The sequence below is a fragment of the Plecotus auritus genome, assembly GCF_963455305.1.
Source record: "Plecotus auritus genome assembly, chromosome: 3".
In the NCBI taxonomy this organism is placed as follows: Eukaryota; Metazoa; Chordata; class Mammalia; order Chiroptera; family Vespertilionidae; genus Plecotus; species Plecotus auritus.
Window position 1 is genome coordinate 208343047 of NC_137772.1, and position 16295 is coordinate 208359341.

At 38.4% G+C, this 16295-nt stretch overlaps 1 protein-coding gene across 1 annotated transcript in view; it reads right to left on the bottom strand.

Annotated features, from left to right (window-relative positions):
• The window catches only part of CDK17 (cyclin dependent kinase 17), an 81389-nt gene that overhangs the window by 32282 nt on the left and 32812 nt on the right, over positions 1 to 16295 (bottom strand). The window contains exons 2-4 of the mRNA XM_080661760.1: positions 9934 to 10080; positions 4162 to 4326; positions 1786 to 1919 (exon numbers count right to left, since the gene is read on the bottom strand). Coding sequence (XP_080517886.1) covers positions 1786 to 1919; positions 4162 to 4326; positions 9934 to 10051 — 417 coding nt within the window. The 5' untranslated portion in view covers positions 10052 to 10080. The remainder of the gene's footprint in view (positions 1 to 1785; positions 1920 to 4161; positions 4327 to 9933; positions 10081 to 16295) is intronic.

The following is a 16295-nucleotide window of genomic DNA, read 5'->3' on the forward strand; positions in this document are numbered from 1 at the left end:
GCTATAATATATTATTTCTTGGTGATATGTAACTGTAAAGTTTTATTACAGTTACAAAGTTATCTGTATTGATTATATATAATATACTGAATGCAAGCATATTTATTCTAAGCAAAAGTATACAATGCAGTTTTATAGAAATGGTACTCTGTAACCCAGCTATTTCTGAACTCTTTTCAAAATGGAATTTACCTTGACATTATTATATCATATAGTAGGAATAGGCAAAGGGTACCACAAAATGTGATTGCTTTAAATGAACTAAGTAGATACTGTATGATTTTGTATACAACTGAAATTTTTTATTATTGCTATATCAATGGACAGAAATAAGCAAAAGGCGTTTCTATTTCGTTTAATTATAAATATGAACTGGAAAAAACGTGAAAGGAAATCCTGTTTATATTATCACACCAACTAACATAAATCCTACAAAAATAAATCCCTATTATTCATAATAGTAACAAAACCATGAAATAAAATTGAAATGTATAGAGACTGTATAAATATTTGAGATATATGACTTAAGTATAGAAATATACCATGTTTTCAAATGATAAGATTAAATAAGAAAGATAATGGCTCTCCATATTAGTTTCATATTTTACATAACCCCGAACAAATTATAGTAAGATTATTCTTGGGACAAAACATTTAAAATTTGTCTAGAAGAATAAACAGAAATATGCAAAAACATTCTAAAATAAATCAGAGAATGTGTATATGAGGTGGGGAAATACTGAGAAAAGAAGTCTTTCCAGATATAAAATACACAATAAAAACAATATAATCAAGACTGTAACCTTTAAGAAAAAAGTATATATAGCTCACTGGAAGAATGAGAAAGTCTAATAAATAAAACTTTAAAATATGTAACAAAGAAAATCATATATGTATATGGTAAGTACAATCAGGAATACTATTTTTATTATTATTGTGACATAAATTATACAGTGATATGAACAATTATCAAGTTGACCTCAAGAGATAAAAATTCATCATTTAGGAAACTGATATTGTTTTCCTTAACTGAATCAGAAGCTTTCTTTATCAATGAAAATGCAATCAAAAGATACCCTAATCATCATTATCTTCACTCAACAGCACCAAAGTTAACAATACTCATTTTAAAACATGCCCAATTTTTTTTTAGAGAAAACTATTTTAATCTACAGTATTCTGAAATGATAACATTCATAATCAACTTCTGTCCTCTAGCTTATACATAACATTCACAAAGAAAGGGAAATGAGCTCTTCATTCTTCCACGTGGAGAAATAACTTATATGTGCTACAGAGATTAGTAAGTATACTGAACCATAGAGGAAACAATACTCACATTTATAATGTAAGGCAAGAAGAAAGAATTGATGCTTATTTTATGTATGTATACCTTTTGAAATTTGAAATATTTATAAAATAAAATATAATGTATACAGATGAATCTCAAAACTTAAAATAATATTTTCCAAATAGAGTATTTTACTCATGTATCATTCCGATTTCCAGAACTTTCAAAAATTCACATTTCCCTCACAGAGAACCTACACAGTGTTTTGAAAAGTGTTAAATATGATTAATGCATGCTTGCTTTGGGATAGTAGATAATTAGAAAAAAAGAAATACAAAACTACTCTTCACTAATGCAGAGGAACAATTTTCTTTCAAGTTTCCTTTGCCTTCATGAAAATTTTCAAATAGGCATTTAGACTGTTTGATATATACATGTATATTTACATACGTACATACACACACACAGGCATATTTATAGTTATTAATGGTTACCTCCATTGAGATCCGTCTATGTATACGATTTCTAAGACAAACACCTGTAGGTGATTGGACTTCATCAGATGATGTCCCAGAAGCTTGGTCACTCTCACCATCTGATCCCATTTTTAGATTTTCATGAACAATATCTGTATTAGAACATCAAACATTTACTTTGCGAGAGGTATTATTACATAATTTATTACTATTACAGCAAGATGTAGACAGCCAACGTATAAAGAATCATAGCATAAAAAGTCGTGTACATTCTGGGTACCATGGTGTGTAGTTAATAGATTGAAACATAAATGTCTTAAAACACTAGTAAGCAGTCCCTTTATGCTCTCAGATTATGAAAAATTAGGGAAAATCAACATTCAAGATATTACCAAGGTTGAATAATAAAATTAGAGACTGGAAATAACAATGAGAATTATTGAAGTCAGTTCTCTCACTTTTCAAATCTGGGAACTGAAACCTTGAAAGATTAAATGACACAGCTTATAGGCAAGAACAGAAACCTGGTCTTTTGCTATTGTTTAGTTTAGTATTCTTTCCATTAAAACAATGTACCATTGGCTCCACAGACAAATGAGTTAGTTCTTTATAGTTACTCTTCAAAACTATGCTCATGTGTCATCACTCAGTGAAGTTAGACAGATGACTTCTATGCTCACAATGTACCTACTGCACTGAACAGCATTTTGTGGTTCATGTAATTTTACACCAAACTGTGGATGAGATCCTTGAGGGCAGGATTTGGCTTACTCACTTTTGTATTCCAGGAATTTAACCAAGTGCCTGGTACTTAGAAGGTGCTCAACAAATTCCAATGAATTAAATAATAACTAAAAATCAAGAAATAGACTAGATAACTGGGACTTTTTTGTTTTTTACAAATGAAATGTTATGTAAAAGAATTTGCCAAACAAAAAACAGTATTTTATAATAAATTTGAACTTTCATAAACAATTATTTGCTCATAAAAATATGAAAACCGCTTAACAAAAATTAAACGCAGGGATCTCATCCAGTCTTAGAATTCATACATTTCTATATTTTGCATTACATTCTTGAGAAAATGTATTCACACTAAAAAAACCAGTTGCAAATGGCAATGGTTTTTTAAATAGATCAACATTTAATTTAAGAATGCACTTCAAGTACAGAGATTTCTGGAAAAATTTTATACTGAGATCTGAACAAAAAATTAACTTGGCAGTAAAAGTCAATGTACTGGAGACTGCTTCTTGATCTTATGATATCTAACATCTGAGGCAACTATTCTTCAAAATCTGAAAATCTTAAGAAAACTCTTAATAAAAATAACACTTTAAAATGTATAGCTTAGTTTGCAAGAATGTATGCTTAATATCCAGGAAGCAAAAACAGAGAACTGAAAATCCAAAGTTGCTATGCAAAAATTGACTGTCACTTTCTTAAGAGGGGCTGCTGATCTTAAGAAGGTGCTTGGGGTTTAGCTGCCACGCTGGAATAAAAGATGAAGCCTTGGTATCCAAGCTGCAAGTGAGAGCTTCCTGCAGAAAGGCACAATACTCACAAAGTGCTACATCTTTAGTAAAGGGCAGTCTTAAAAAACAAATCTGTTCTACTGCACAAAGACTACAAAGGAGCATATTAATTTCAGACTATAAATAAATATTTGAGTACTCCCTGACTCAACAAAAAACTGCTCATGTCATTAACAAACAATTGCAGTTCCAACATGAATATTGGTTGATATTTTCATTTCCGAAACAATGCAGGCTTATGTAAAAATTCTACTCATTTGTCATTGGTGTGAGCAACTTCTTTGCTGAATCAGGTAATAGTTTTTAAGTACTAGACGAATATTTATTTCTCAAATTGCTCAAGCTTTGTGCAATTCACAATGTAAAAGCTACAGACAGAAGGCATTTTTAAAATGTAATCTGCATTACTAACATTGTCAACATCACTTTCCTTTTTTAAAATGTTTATTAATTTAAAAGGAAGAGAGGGGAAAGGGACAGAGGAAGAGAGAGGAGAAAGGGTGGAAGGAAGGGCAGGAGAGAGAGGGAGAGGGTGATAATCTGGAGTTAGCAGGTATAACCCTAAATTAGGTATTACCTCAAGCTGCCATATCTTTAAATTTTGCATACACCTCTCAAGGGTGCTGTTTTCTTCATGGTGGACAGATTTTCAAACGTTACTACCTCTCTAGAACCTTCCATCTTTCTGCTCTCTCTTATTCTCAACTTGATTTTTATCTTACATATCAGATAATGCAAGACACATCAGATAATAAAGGCTGGCTGACTTCCCTATACCTAAAACCTACTAGCTATGTACACGACCTACAGTCAGAAAGTTAAAAAAAAAAACAAAAAACTAAACAAATAATTCAATTACCTAATCTGCTTCCATTTCTGGGCATTGCCATGAAGGAGCCAAGGCTTCCTCCAATAACACTATGTGGTCTCCGCAATGGGGGCTTCTTGAAGGACCCTGTGTACTGGTGTAGGAAGGAATGCATGCTGTGAGAGGTTGGAGGCCTGCCATTCTTCACAATAGGCTCTGTGGTTCACAGCATTCAAAAATCATCCCATTAACAGCCCAAGGTCCAGGATCACATGAAAAGAATTAAGAAAGCAAAACAGAAAACAAAAGTTATAATAGAGATCATTACATTAACCTTATTTCTTAGGCTATCCATACAAAGTATTAGAATTGAAATAATTTATATGAAAAAATACAGAAAATACTGATTTGAAATTGGCTTAGTATTGATCTATTTCTTATATAGTCGAAATTAGTTAGCAATCACCACATGACTATAACCTATAGATTTTTGATCCATTTGCTTATTTTAATATATCTCAAAACTATTTCCACACTATCCCTATATTTACTGATTGCCCATTGCATGCTGTAGAAGATGAAAAAACATGGCCCTGGCAAGAAGGAACTTATATCCCTATTTGCTAAACATTCAAAAAAGCATGTCAGTTAGTTAATAAAACAGAAATACTTAAGTACAGCTCAATGCAGAGGTTCTGAAATTTATTACCCCAAATTTGGGATTTTTTAATATAGTTTTTTAAAATCACAGACATGTAAACAAGCAGAAACATTCTTAAATGCTTAAAAGTTATTTAATTATAAATAGGGGAAAATCCTGTTTTATAATGTTTACAGGGAATCTCATGACTCCTTCCCACCTCCCAAAATGACTTCTGATATAGGTTAAGGACATAATGAAGTCTTCTGCGACACACCATTAGTCTTTCATATTAGAATTGTGTTTTTACTGACATAGTCAAGGAATTTAAAAAGGAAATGGGCTTCTCTGAATATCTTCTCTTCTAAAATGAAGCCAGCTCTTCTCTTGTAGCTGATAATCAGGAATAAGGGGTTTGAAGGGATTTCCCTACCTGTAAAGGATATCAGACACCAAGAACAAGTTGGCAGGAGGGGGGCCTGGGATCCATAGAACCAAGGTATAGGCCTAGGGAAAATGAACCAGTAAGGCCACCTGGCCTGCCCCTCTACTGATAACGGCTGCCTAAAAGAAGAGTGGAGAGGGAGGATGAGGCAGAAGGGTCCTTGAGGCTCCCACAAGGCCCAAGTCATCACCAGACTGGAGGCAGAGAAAGTACCCAACTAGTTATAGAGAAAATCTGTCCAAAGTGTCCCAAAGACTCTACATTCCTTGGCAGTAGCTGGGCTGCTGAAGAATTTGAGGATCCAGCTGGTGTGGCTCAGTTGTTGAGTATTGACCCATGAACCAATAAGTAACTGGTCCCATTTCTGGGTTGCAGAGGCTCGATCCCCAGTAGGGGGTGTGCAAGAGGCAGCTCTCTCATCAATGTTTCTATCTCTCTATCCCTCTCCCTTTCTATAAAATCAATAAAAACATTTTTAAAAAAGAACTTTGGGATCTTTACATAAGCCTAGTAAGGGAATCAATGATTTAATAATGAATGGGAAGGGGTATTTAATATAAATGCATAAATTAGTTGCAAAAACTGTGGATACAGGCTAGAACACCTAAGAAAACTTTACTCTTTCTGGGTCTTAAGATTTCAGATGTGGAATAATAAAATATACTAGTATAAATATTGTGCCAACAAACAACATTTGTTTCAGATGCTCTGTAAAGCTGTCCTGGGGAACATGCTTTATAGTCCTAGTGAATAAAGCTAAAAAAATGCAGATCATAAATGCATTCAATTATTCAGGGGATATTTATTGTGTACCTACCATGTGACAAGCAATATTACAAGCCCTGCACATCAAGAAGTAAACAAAACAAGATGCTACTCTTTGAAACTATAAAATTTAATTGAGGTAAAGACAAGTAAGAAACTAATGAATAAGAAAAATATTAGATACTGATAAGCAATATGCAAAATATTAAAATAAAGAGATGTGACAGAGATATAAATGCAAGAAACAGCCAGTCATGGGAAGATGGGTGAGTGGTGGGTTATTCTGGGATTAGAAGCAGTTATAGTAACTTTGAAGCAGGTAGTAATATATCTGATTCATGTTTTTAAAACATCACTCTGAGGAATCAGGGATAGTGGGAGGTAAAGAGGTAGGAATGAAAATAAAGGGGTAGTATGAAAAAAATCTCTGGCAATGGAATAGCTTCTTTATCCTGATTACAGTGGTAGCTATATAAAATTACCCATGTGATAAAATGTCATAGAACTATACTCATACTTTATTCCAATGCTAATTTTCTGGTTTGCTAATTCTATCTAGTAAAGAGGGAATATGCAAATTTGCCATAACTCCACAACAAAGATGGTGGTGCCCACAGCCAATAAGAAGGGAATATGCAAATTGAGGGTCACTCTGTGACAAAGATGGTGGCAGCCAGGCCGGGACACTTGCATTGTCGCCATGTCGACGACGCAGGCATTCGACCCTGCCCTACCCGTGGAGGACCTGTGGGTAGCACGCAGATGTGGAGGTGCGGAGTGGCCGGTGGGCGGGGTGAAATGCCTGACCACCTGCCCAGAGCATGGAGCCAGGTGCCCTGCTCTGGGACGGTGGGCAGCGTGAGGAGCGGCCAGTGGGTGGGGTGTGACACCTAACTTTGTCGCCTTGGGCAGCACGCTCCGGGCTGGTGAGCAGCACGTGCAGGCGCAGAGCGGCCAGTGGGCAGCGCGCTTCGGGCTGGTGGGCAGTGCATGCAGGTGTCCCGCCCTGCTCAGGCCACTCCGGGCCTGTGGGCAGCACTCGCGGAGAGCCTCTGGGCGGGCGGCCAAGGGAGGGCGGCCTGTACTCCCCACATGGCGGCAGTGGCAGCCGTGAGCGTGCCAAGCGTAGCCTGCGGACCGAGCTGAAGTAGCGCCTGCAGGCCTTCAGTGCCGAGGAGTGGCTGCACAAGTCCCGCCTCCTGGCCCAGAAGGTACGTGATCGCAGGGTCAGCCACTGTGGCGGGCCAGACTGACGTCCTCCTGGCCGTGCCACAGGGGTTTGCGGATCTGCGCAGCTGCAGGCCTCTGGTGCGCGCATCCTCTCCTCCCCCCATGGCGTGCGAACGTCCCTCAGTGAGCTGTCACCCACGCACGCCTGCAGCAGTCTCGGACCATGGTGCACGCAAGTTACCACCCCCCCCTCAGCCGCACTTCCATCAACCCCTGCATTCCTACATCCCCCACAGGACATGCGCACGCCCCCTCCGGCATGCTCATGTCCTTTGGAGAGTGTCTGGATGTTCTGGGTGCTGAGGGTAGGCGCCTGTGAGATGACAGTGAGAAAGTGGTGATGCTGTTCCCTCGGAGGCCAGTGCAGTGACGAGATCACCTCCATGGGGCTAATGCAGGTGCTGAGGTGGGAGCAGGTGTGGACAGACACACCTGGTGGGCGCAGGCGGCCCTCTCTGAGGTGCCTTTGGTCAGCGTTCAAGATCAGGAACCCAGAGGAGGCGAGGAGTTCCGTCCTCTCAGTGAAACGGTGGGCTAGTCGGGGTGACTGGAGAGGAGGAATGTGCACTTTGGGTGCCGGCACCCATGAGCAAAGGCTGCCCTGACTGAGCCTTGCTCGCTTGGGGCCTAGCACACTCCTGCCAGGCAGCAGGTGACAGGATGTGCTTTTCCGAGTTAATGAGAGAAAACACTGATTCTCCTGCTGCCCGCAAAGGTGGAAAGTGGAGTGGGGAGACATGCGGGGAGTGAGCGAGGTTCCCTGTCTGGTGGTTCCAAATCCGCCATTGGTTCCTTTCACTGCTGACTAGAGATATACAGGGTGTCCCCCAAAATGTATACACACTTTAAATACCTACTAATTCCAATGGGTTTAAGCATGAAAAGAAAGAAACAATGGAGCTTTCATCTGTTAAAAGTGCAGGCACAAACCGGCAGTCAGACATTCCCCAAGGGGTCCTGGATTGGAGAGGGTGCAGGCTGGACTGAGGGGACCCCTCCCCCGCCCTGTGCAAGAATTTCGTGCACTGGGCCTCTAGTGTTCTATAGTTATGGAAGATATAACCAAAGGGGAGAACTGAGAGAAGGGTACAAGGGACCTCTCTGGACTACCTTTGCAACTTCCTTTGAATCTATAATTATTAAAAATAAAAAGTTTTAACTTTATTCTGGTTACTGCTGGAGAACAGATGACAGACTCAACAGAAGACTACAATACCCTAAGCAATAAATAATGGTGGCAGAATCAGAAAATAGAATCAAGCAGACTTAGGATATATTATAAATTAGAGGCCCGAAGCATGGATTTGCAATCTAGGACCCCTCAGGGGATGTCAGACTGCCAGTTTCGGCCCAATCCCCACAGCCCAGGCCAAGGGACCCCACAGGTACATGAATCCATGCACCGGGCCTCTATTATGCATATAAGATCTTTGGTTAATCTCTCCCCGCCCTTCCCTCTCCACCTCCCCCCAAGATTCATCAGTCTGTTCCATGTTTCAATGCCTGTGTGCTGAGCATCAGTCAAATGTGTGAAACGTTATATGCCTATCTATTATAAGTGCCCTCAATACTAGGGCAGATTCTGCGGTAAATCTATATATATATAAAAAGCCAGCGACTATAACGACCGGTTGCTATGATGCCCACTGTGGCCAGCAAACCAGCCCAATCAGGGGGTGGGGCTGGCCGGCTAACCTCGCGCCTTCTCCCCCCTGCCAGCCTGCCTCTGATCGGACTCTCCAACCCCGATCAAGAGTGGGCCACTGGCCAAACGCCCCTTCCCCTCCTCCCACCCAGCCCACCCCAGATCAGCCCCCCAACCCCAATTGGGGACAGGGCCCACTGGCCAATGGCCCATGGCCCCTTCCCCCAGCCAGCCCAGCTTTGATCAGGTCCCGATCAGGACAGACCAGCCGACCAACCTCCCTCCATCTCCTCCTTCCTAGAGGCCAAGCCCCGATCCACCTCCATTGGGGCCGGGCTGGCTGGACCCCACCTGTGCACAAATTCGTGCACTGGGCCTCTAGTATAAAATAAGAAAACAGTAAGATTCACTTATGTTATGAACTTTGTCTTCTTCCTATTTTTTGTTGTTGTTGTTGTTGTTGTTGTTGATTTCAGAGAGGAAGGGAGAAGGAGAGAGATATATAAACATCAATGATGATAGAAAATCATTCATCGGCTGCCTCCTGCACACCCCCTACTAGGGATCGAGCCCTCAGCCTGGGCATGTGCCCTTGACCAGAATCAAACCTGGGACCTTTCAGTCTGTAGGCTGATGCTCTATCCACTGAGCCAAACCGGCTAGGGCTAAACTTTGTGTTCTAATAGTCAACATGCATATATAAAGTTATAAACTATAATGAAGCCTCAAACAGAAATTTCACATACTTACTATGCACTTTTAAGCTATTTTAACAGGTTACACGAATAACAAAGATACTTAAACTTTAATTTAAAAATAGTTACTTAACTAGGATTATATTATACAAGGTATTCTTATTTAAGAATAAAAATGGAAAGATAAATGGGATAGAATTCATCAGGGTTAGAGACCAGGTACAGTAGTACTTGGAGTAAGACAGGAACATTCCAATAAGCAAGCAAGTTGTGTAGTCTTGCTTCCTAAGAATTAGGGACCCATAGGGGAAAATAAGCAAAAGGAAGCTATCAGGAAAGTAAATTGCATTCTATTTATAAATCAAAAGCGTAAAGCATTCTTCCCTCCCCCCCAAATATTTACCATTATCCTTGCTGCTATTTTCTTCAATAGTCATTTGTTCAGCCAATTCAGACAATGATTCATCAATAGTCTGGCTTCCTCGAAGTGTGAGGGATAGCCTTCTCTTAAATTTTTTCATCCTATCGATTCAATGTGACTTGAAATATCCTGAAAGAACAGAACAGAATGAACACAAAATTAAAGCCATGAATACTTTACAGCTCAAGAAAAATGTTGTTCTACATTATTAATAATTTTCAAAACAGAAATGAGATATTTCCACTTCTGCCAAATATCATAAAATTCAACCACTTCCTTAAAAAAAAATCCCCTCACTCCAATTAATGTTATATTTATATAGAATCATTAGAAGAGCAGGAATTCTACAAACTAGAATTTGAGATTCTAGTATCACAATTATTTTTAGGATAGAAAATTTTCCTAAAACAAGTTTTTAAAAAACCAATATAGTAAAAATATCAACACTATTTTGATGCACAGGCTCTATCATTATAAATAATAATCATATTAGAACCAGTCAATGATATCTTTAGATGGGAGGAGGTGAAGGGGTTAGGGGAGAGAATAATAATGATGTCTGACACTTTGTGAAACAGGAATTTTCATTTAGCCAAGATATTGGGGATTTGTTTTGTGGGTTTTTTTGTTTTTGGTTTTGTTTTTTGCTTTGATTGGTTTTCAGGCATCTCTTTTTGTTATCATAACAATGCCAAATGATATCAAATGCCTATCACACACTTTCTTATTTCTTAACTCGTGTAGTCTTCCTAACTCTAAAGAGTAGACTACACTATTTCATTTTCACAAATAAACAAATAGGCTCAAAGAAGTTCCCTGACTGAAGTCAAACAATTAATGATAGAACTGAGATTTAAAACTAGAATTACCATTTACCTTTTTCCTCCACATTTTAACATCTCTGAAATCAGGATGTACCTAACAATTAATGGGATGTCCAAATATAATTGACAGCTTTCTTCTTCTTTTCTTTTCCCCCACAAATAGAATTTTTTATTTGTCACCAGTAAATGTCTGAATTTTAAGCAGAGTACTGGACTGGGGACTCATATCCATCAACTCATTCAACTTTATCACCTGTCTTATCCTTAGTAACTTTTCCAGAACTGCTACCTTCACCATGAAGCTCCATGAATTTTCCCAATTCAAGCTTTGGCTTCTGCATTTTGACTTTTCTAACAAAGACATCATGGGGCGGATAGATTGACAAGCTTTTTCTATGCCTTTTCCAATGCCATCTGGAATCAATTTATTGATCACTTCTTTCAAGTCATTTGTCTGCACCTCTTGGGTCAAGACAAGAGGGAACCCAGCACAGAGTATGTCTATCTTCCTTTTCTCCTAATCTTGTCTCTTCAACTCTTGATTGACTCAGAGGTCTCTACAATGACTTCAAACTAATTTTTTCACTAGCTTTTCAACTATTCTCAGCAGAAGCCTCAGTCTGACACAAGTTGCTCCATCATAGGCAGAAACAGAGGTTTAGATGAGATAATATGTGTATTTCACCAAGCAAGATGAATTTATAGGAGGCAGTCAGTAAATTGTAAGAAACTGTAACTGCAGAACATAGTTAGTCTTTATAATCCTTACCATTTGTTTAAAACATACTAGGTATTTAAGGTGAATTGAGCTACTGCCAATTTCATCTACCCTTTTGTTCCTATAAGAATTTATACTAGAAACATCTTCCTTTGTAAGGCATCAGAATTTGTGCAGGGGTAACTCTTCAAGCTTGGGGGCTCAAACTCTGCACATCCCAAAGAAAGGATTAGCCTCTGACAGGTTTCTGGGAGATAATCTCTGAGCCCTTGGAACAGTGGTCGGCAAACTGCAGCTCTCAAGCCACATGCGGCTCGAAAGTCGCGGTTTGCCGCTCTGTTGACTAATGAGTTTGCCGACCACTGACCTAGACTCTCAATTCCAATAAAACAGGCTGTTGTTGTTCCTTGTGATTAAGCCCCTATCCCAGTGGTGGGCAAACTCATTAGTCAACAGAACGGCAAACCGTGGCTCGCGAGCCGCAGTTTGCCGACCACTGCCTTGGAATATCCTGCCTGATAAGTCTCTTTGTATACCTGAGATCTTGGGCCATACCAGATAATTTACGTCAATAATGTAAAATATGGTAAAATGGCTGTTTTTGTGTGCCTCAGATTTGGGCCACACTTTGTCAGTTTGACCTTTGGATAGAAGAGGGATGAGAGAAGCTGTAAATGAACAACTAAAGACAATAATGTGGTTATGTCCATGGCTACAAAACTAACCCCCAATAAAAACCCTGAACACCAAGACTCAGGTAAACTTCCCCAATTGACAACACTGCATATATAAGGTTATCACACAAGGCGGCTGGAAGAATGAAGCACTGTCCATGAAACTAAGTCCACTAGGTGAGGATAACTGAAAACTCACACATGGTTTTTCTTGGACTCCACCCTACATGCCCTGTTCCATTTACTGATTTTAATCTGTACTTTCCTGCTGTAATACACGATAATTGTGAGTTCAACAGCTTTTCTCTGATTTCTGTGTCCATCAAGCATAGGTGTGGGTCTTAGGAAACCTGAACATGCTCAGTGGTTGGAGCACTGGCCCACAGACTGAAGGGTCTTGGGTTTGATTCTGGTCAAGGGCACGTACTTCAGTTGCAGGCTCAATCCCAGCCTGGTCGGGTTGGGGCTTGTGCTGGAGGCAACCAATCGATGTTTCTCTCACATTGATGTTTCTCTCTTTGTGTCTCTCCCCCTCCTGTATAAATGGTATCATACTGTGGCCCTTTTGACACTCCCAATAAGAAAGTATTTGGACACGAATTTACCTTATAATTCAAACTTCTCTAATATTAAAGGACTTATTAGAGTGGCAATTATTTTCTTATGTTTTTAAAAGTCATAAAACTATTTCTTGTTAATATTACATCAGTTAAAGAAAAAGCTAAAGATTGTCTGTTTTTAAAATGCCTAAATTACTTCTCTTTAGGTAAAGAAATAATTTTACATGTACAACAAATTGAGCATTTTAAAGTCTGGATTAAAATCCAATACTGAAGTGGCAGACTAGTACCTTTTCCACCCTGCTGTTGTCAATCTTTTCAAAATATCAAGAGTAATATTATATCACAAATATGGCTTTAATTATTTCTTTCTAACATTTTCTGCAGTGACTATGGCTTTAAACTAAACCTGTTCTAAATGAAGTGAACTCATTAACTGACATGTAAGCAAATTTTCTATTATTTTTCCCACAAAAATTAAATCATGTACACATCTAATGCTCTTTAGAACACTTAAACTAACCATACTTAATTAGAAATAACATTTAAAAATTAAGTTTTTTCACTAGAGACACAAATTTTTTATTTGCATAAAATACAAAGGTATTATACAAAACATTGACAGATGACTGAATTAAAATTTCAATCATGACTAACAGGTTTTCCCACCAAACACTTAAATATCTTAATCCTTTGGTTGAAATCTGAGGCTGTTTTTTTTTCCTTTAATAGTAGTGATAGTCAAACACACAAACCAGAAAGGATTTTCCTCTATCCATTAGAAAGATAAGACTATTGTGACACGTAAGATGTAAAATGTCGTAACAGAAAACTATTCGGGTTAGTCACCTCACCAAAAGCAACCAGAACCAACTGTCGTGGACTCTGCCACCTGAATAGACACTTAAAACAACCAGGAGAGTGCTTGCTAAAGGCTGCTGATCTAAATAGGAAAACCATATATGCAAACCAGTTAACACTGCGCCCATTCCTCAAGTCCTGTCCCAACAATGGAGATAGTAATCCACATTCTTAAAGCAGCTGCTTGGTGCCAGGGCAGACAGTGAGGAACCTTCACATCAAAAAATTTGAGATGAGTGTTGCACATTTTAATCAGTCTGGTAGATCCCTTGTGAGACTGTCATAAATGGAGACACTTGCCTTCCTTTAGGCCCTTTCAGACTGCAGGGATTCCTGCACCAGCAATTATTGGAAGATACAGAGAGGACAACAGTTTTTTGTTGTTGTTTGAGCCAGATATTTTAAAACATCTTTGTCAGGTCACTAGTTGACTGCAAAGATAACTGAATAAAAATATTGGTGACCACATAAAACCAGGAATACACATTTGCAAAAAATAGTTTAGGAAAGTCACAAATGGATGGCAGCCACGAAACATCAGTGTAGTGGGAGAATCTGGTTTCCAGAGTTAACACACAATGTTCAAGTCTCAAAAAAATTGACAAAGCACACAAACAAGAAAGCATGGCCATTCACAAGAAAAAAAAAAAAAAGCATGACAGAAATCATTTCTGAAGAAGCTCAGAATTGAAATTAGTAGTCAAACATGTTGAATCAAGTGTCCTAAGTATTCTAAAAGGACTAAAGGAACCCAAGGACAAAGAACTAAAGGAATCAGAAAAACGTATTTAAAAAATGAAAATATCAATAAAGAAACAAGGATACCAAGACCATTAAATAGGGAAAGATAGTCATTTCAACAAATTGTGCTGGAAAAACTGGATATATTCATTTGAAAAAGAATAAAGTTGGACCCTTATCTATGCCATATTAAAAATGAACCAAAGTCTAAATCTAAGAGCTAAATCTATGTAACTCTTAGAAGAGAACATGGAAGAATACTCATGATATTGAATTTGGCAATAATTCCTTAAATATGGCACCAAAAGCATAGGAAACAAACAAAAAAAGTAAGAAAAGAAAACAGAATAGAGGTTATGGGAATAAGAGGAAGCTGGCAATGAGGAGTTGTCTAGTGGATACTGAGTTTTGGTTTGGGATGATGAAAAAGTTCTGGAAACAGACAGTGGTGATGGCTACATAATATTTTGAATGTATTTAATGTCACTAGATTGTACACTTAAAAATGGTAATTTTTATGTATACTTGCAATAAAAACATTTAACTAGTCAGCAGGCATTTACATTAGTTTTTCACCAAGCCTAAATACAGCCAATACCTCACTTCAGTAGCATTTTATTTTTAAAACTGGCTAAATATTTTCAATGTGAATAATCAGCCTATACCAATTATTTAAGAGACAGTAGAGTAAAATATTAGGACTAAAGCTTATGATTGGTACGGTCAAACTCCCAATAAATGACTATTGTTTCTCCCATTTTAACAATAAGAACAAATTGGACAGACTATAAAATCACAGTGTTTGAAAGTCAGAGAGCAGAGATGCAAAGAAACAAATGAACTAAATTCTAGAGGGAATAAGCCCTTTGTAGAAATGAAGACATGGCTGGGGTCATGATGAAAGGAGTAAACCTGCTATAGAAGGGGAAAACTAGCCTAACTTTGTTTTTCCCCTATTACATGCCTAACTTTTAACCAACTTTTGGCAAGACATTAAAATCCTGAGCAGCCTCATTCACAAAGCAAATCTGCACTTTCTCAAAAGGATTCCAAGTACTGGAGCAGCTTCTGGGGGGGGAGTGGGGGCAAGAGCTTGAGGAGGTAGGGTTGTAAAATGCTGGGACCAGGGCAGCAGACCTAAGAGAAAACTGTTCTCAAGGGGCACAGAGCCTTCACCAAACGCAAGGTCATGCCCATAAAAGAGGGAGTCAGGGTATGAGGTGAATGACTTCTCTAGGGGTGAGAAAAGTCAGGGGTGGAGCTAAGGAGAAAAGAAAATGTCCCAGCTGCTCAAAATCCCAGCAGCTGGGCTGCAAAGCAGAGATAGATCTCTTCCAGTTTTACTAACTGTTGGCTGAGCTGTAAACACATGAGGAGATTACCAGAGTCTCACAGGTGCTCAGATCCCAAGCCCTAATGAAGGTCAAGTCCTGATTCTGCACTCAAAACATTAGATACCAGTAGTGATCTAAATATAACTAAAGCTGTAACAGAGTCCCGACACAAATTAGGCTGTTTTCCTATCAAATATTATATTTCAGCTTTTCCGCCTCAATTATTTCATGAAGATTCATGTATGTAAATGAACGTAGCTATCCTTTTAAATAGGTGTTGGCTATTCCACTGTATGGTTGTACCATGCTGCAGAAATATTTTATGCTAATTGTTTTATCACATAGAATATTAAGACAAACATGTACTCAAGGGTGAGAGTTAAGAAAATTAATCTTTCACAGCTTCATCAAAAAACCTTCGTAAGTGAAACTGTTTCTTTCCTATAAATGTATGTAAACAAAATGTCATTGCTATGATTTGAAATAAGGAGCCAGTAGTTTTACATAGCAATGCATATGCAAATGTTAAGATAGTAAAAAAAAAAAAAAAAAAAAGAGCAAATAATGTTTTAGTATTATGAAAATTTAATTTTGACCTTGCAGGCTCCAAGAAAGGGTTTTAGGATTTCAAT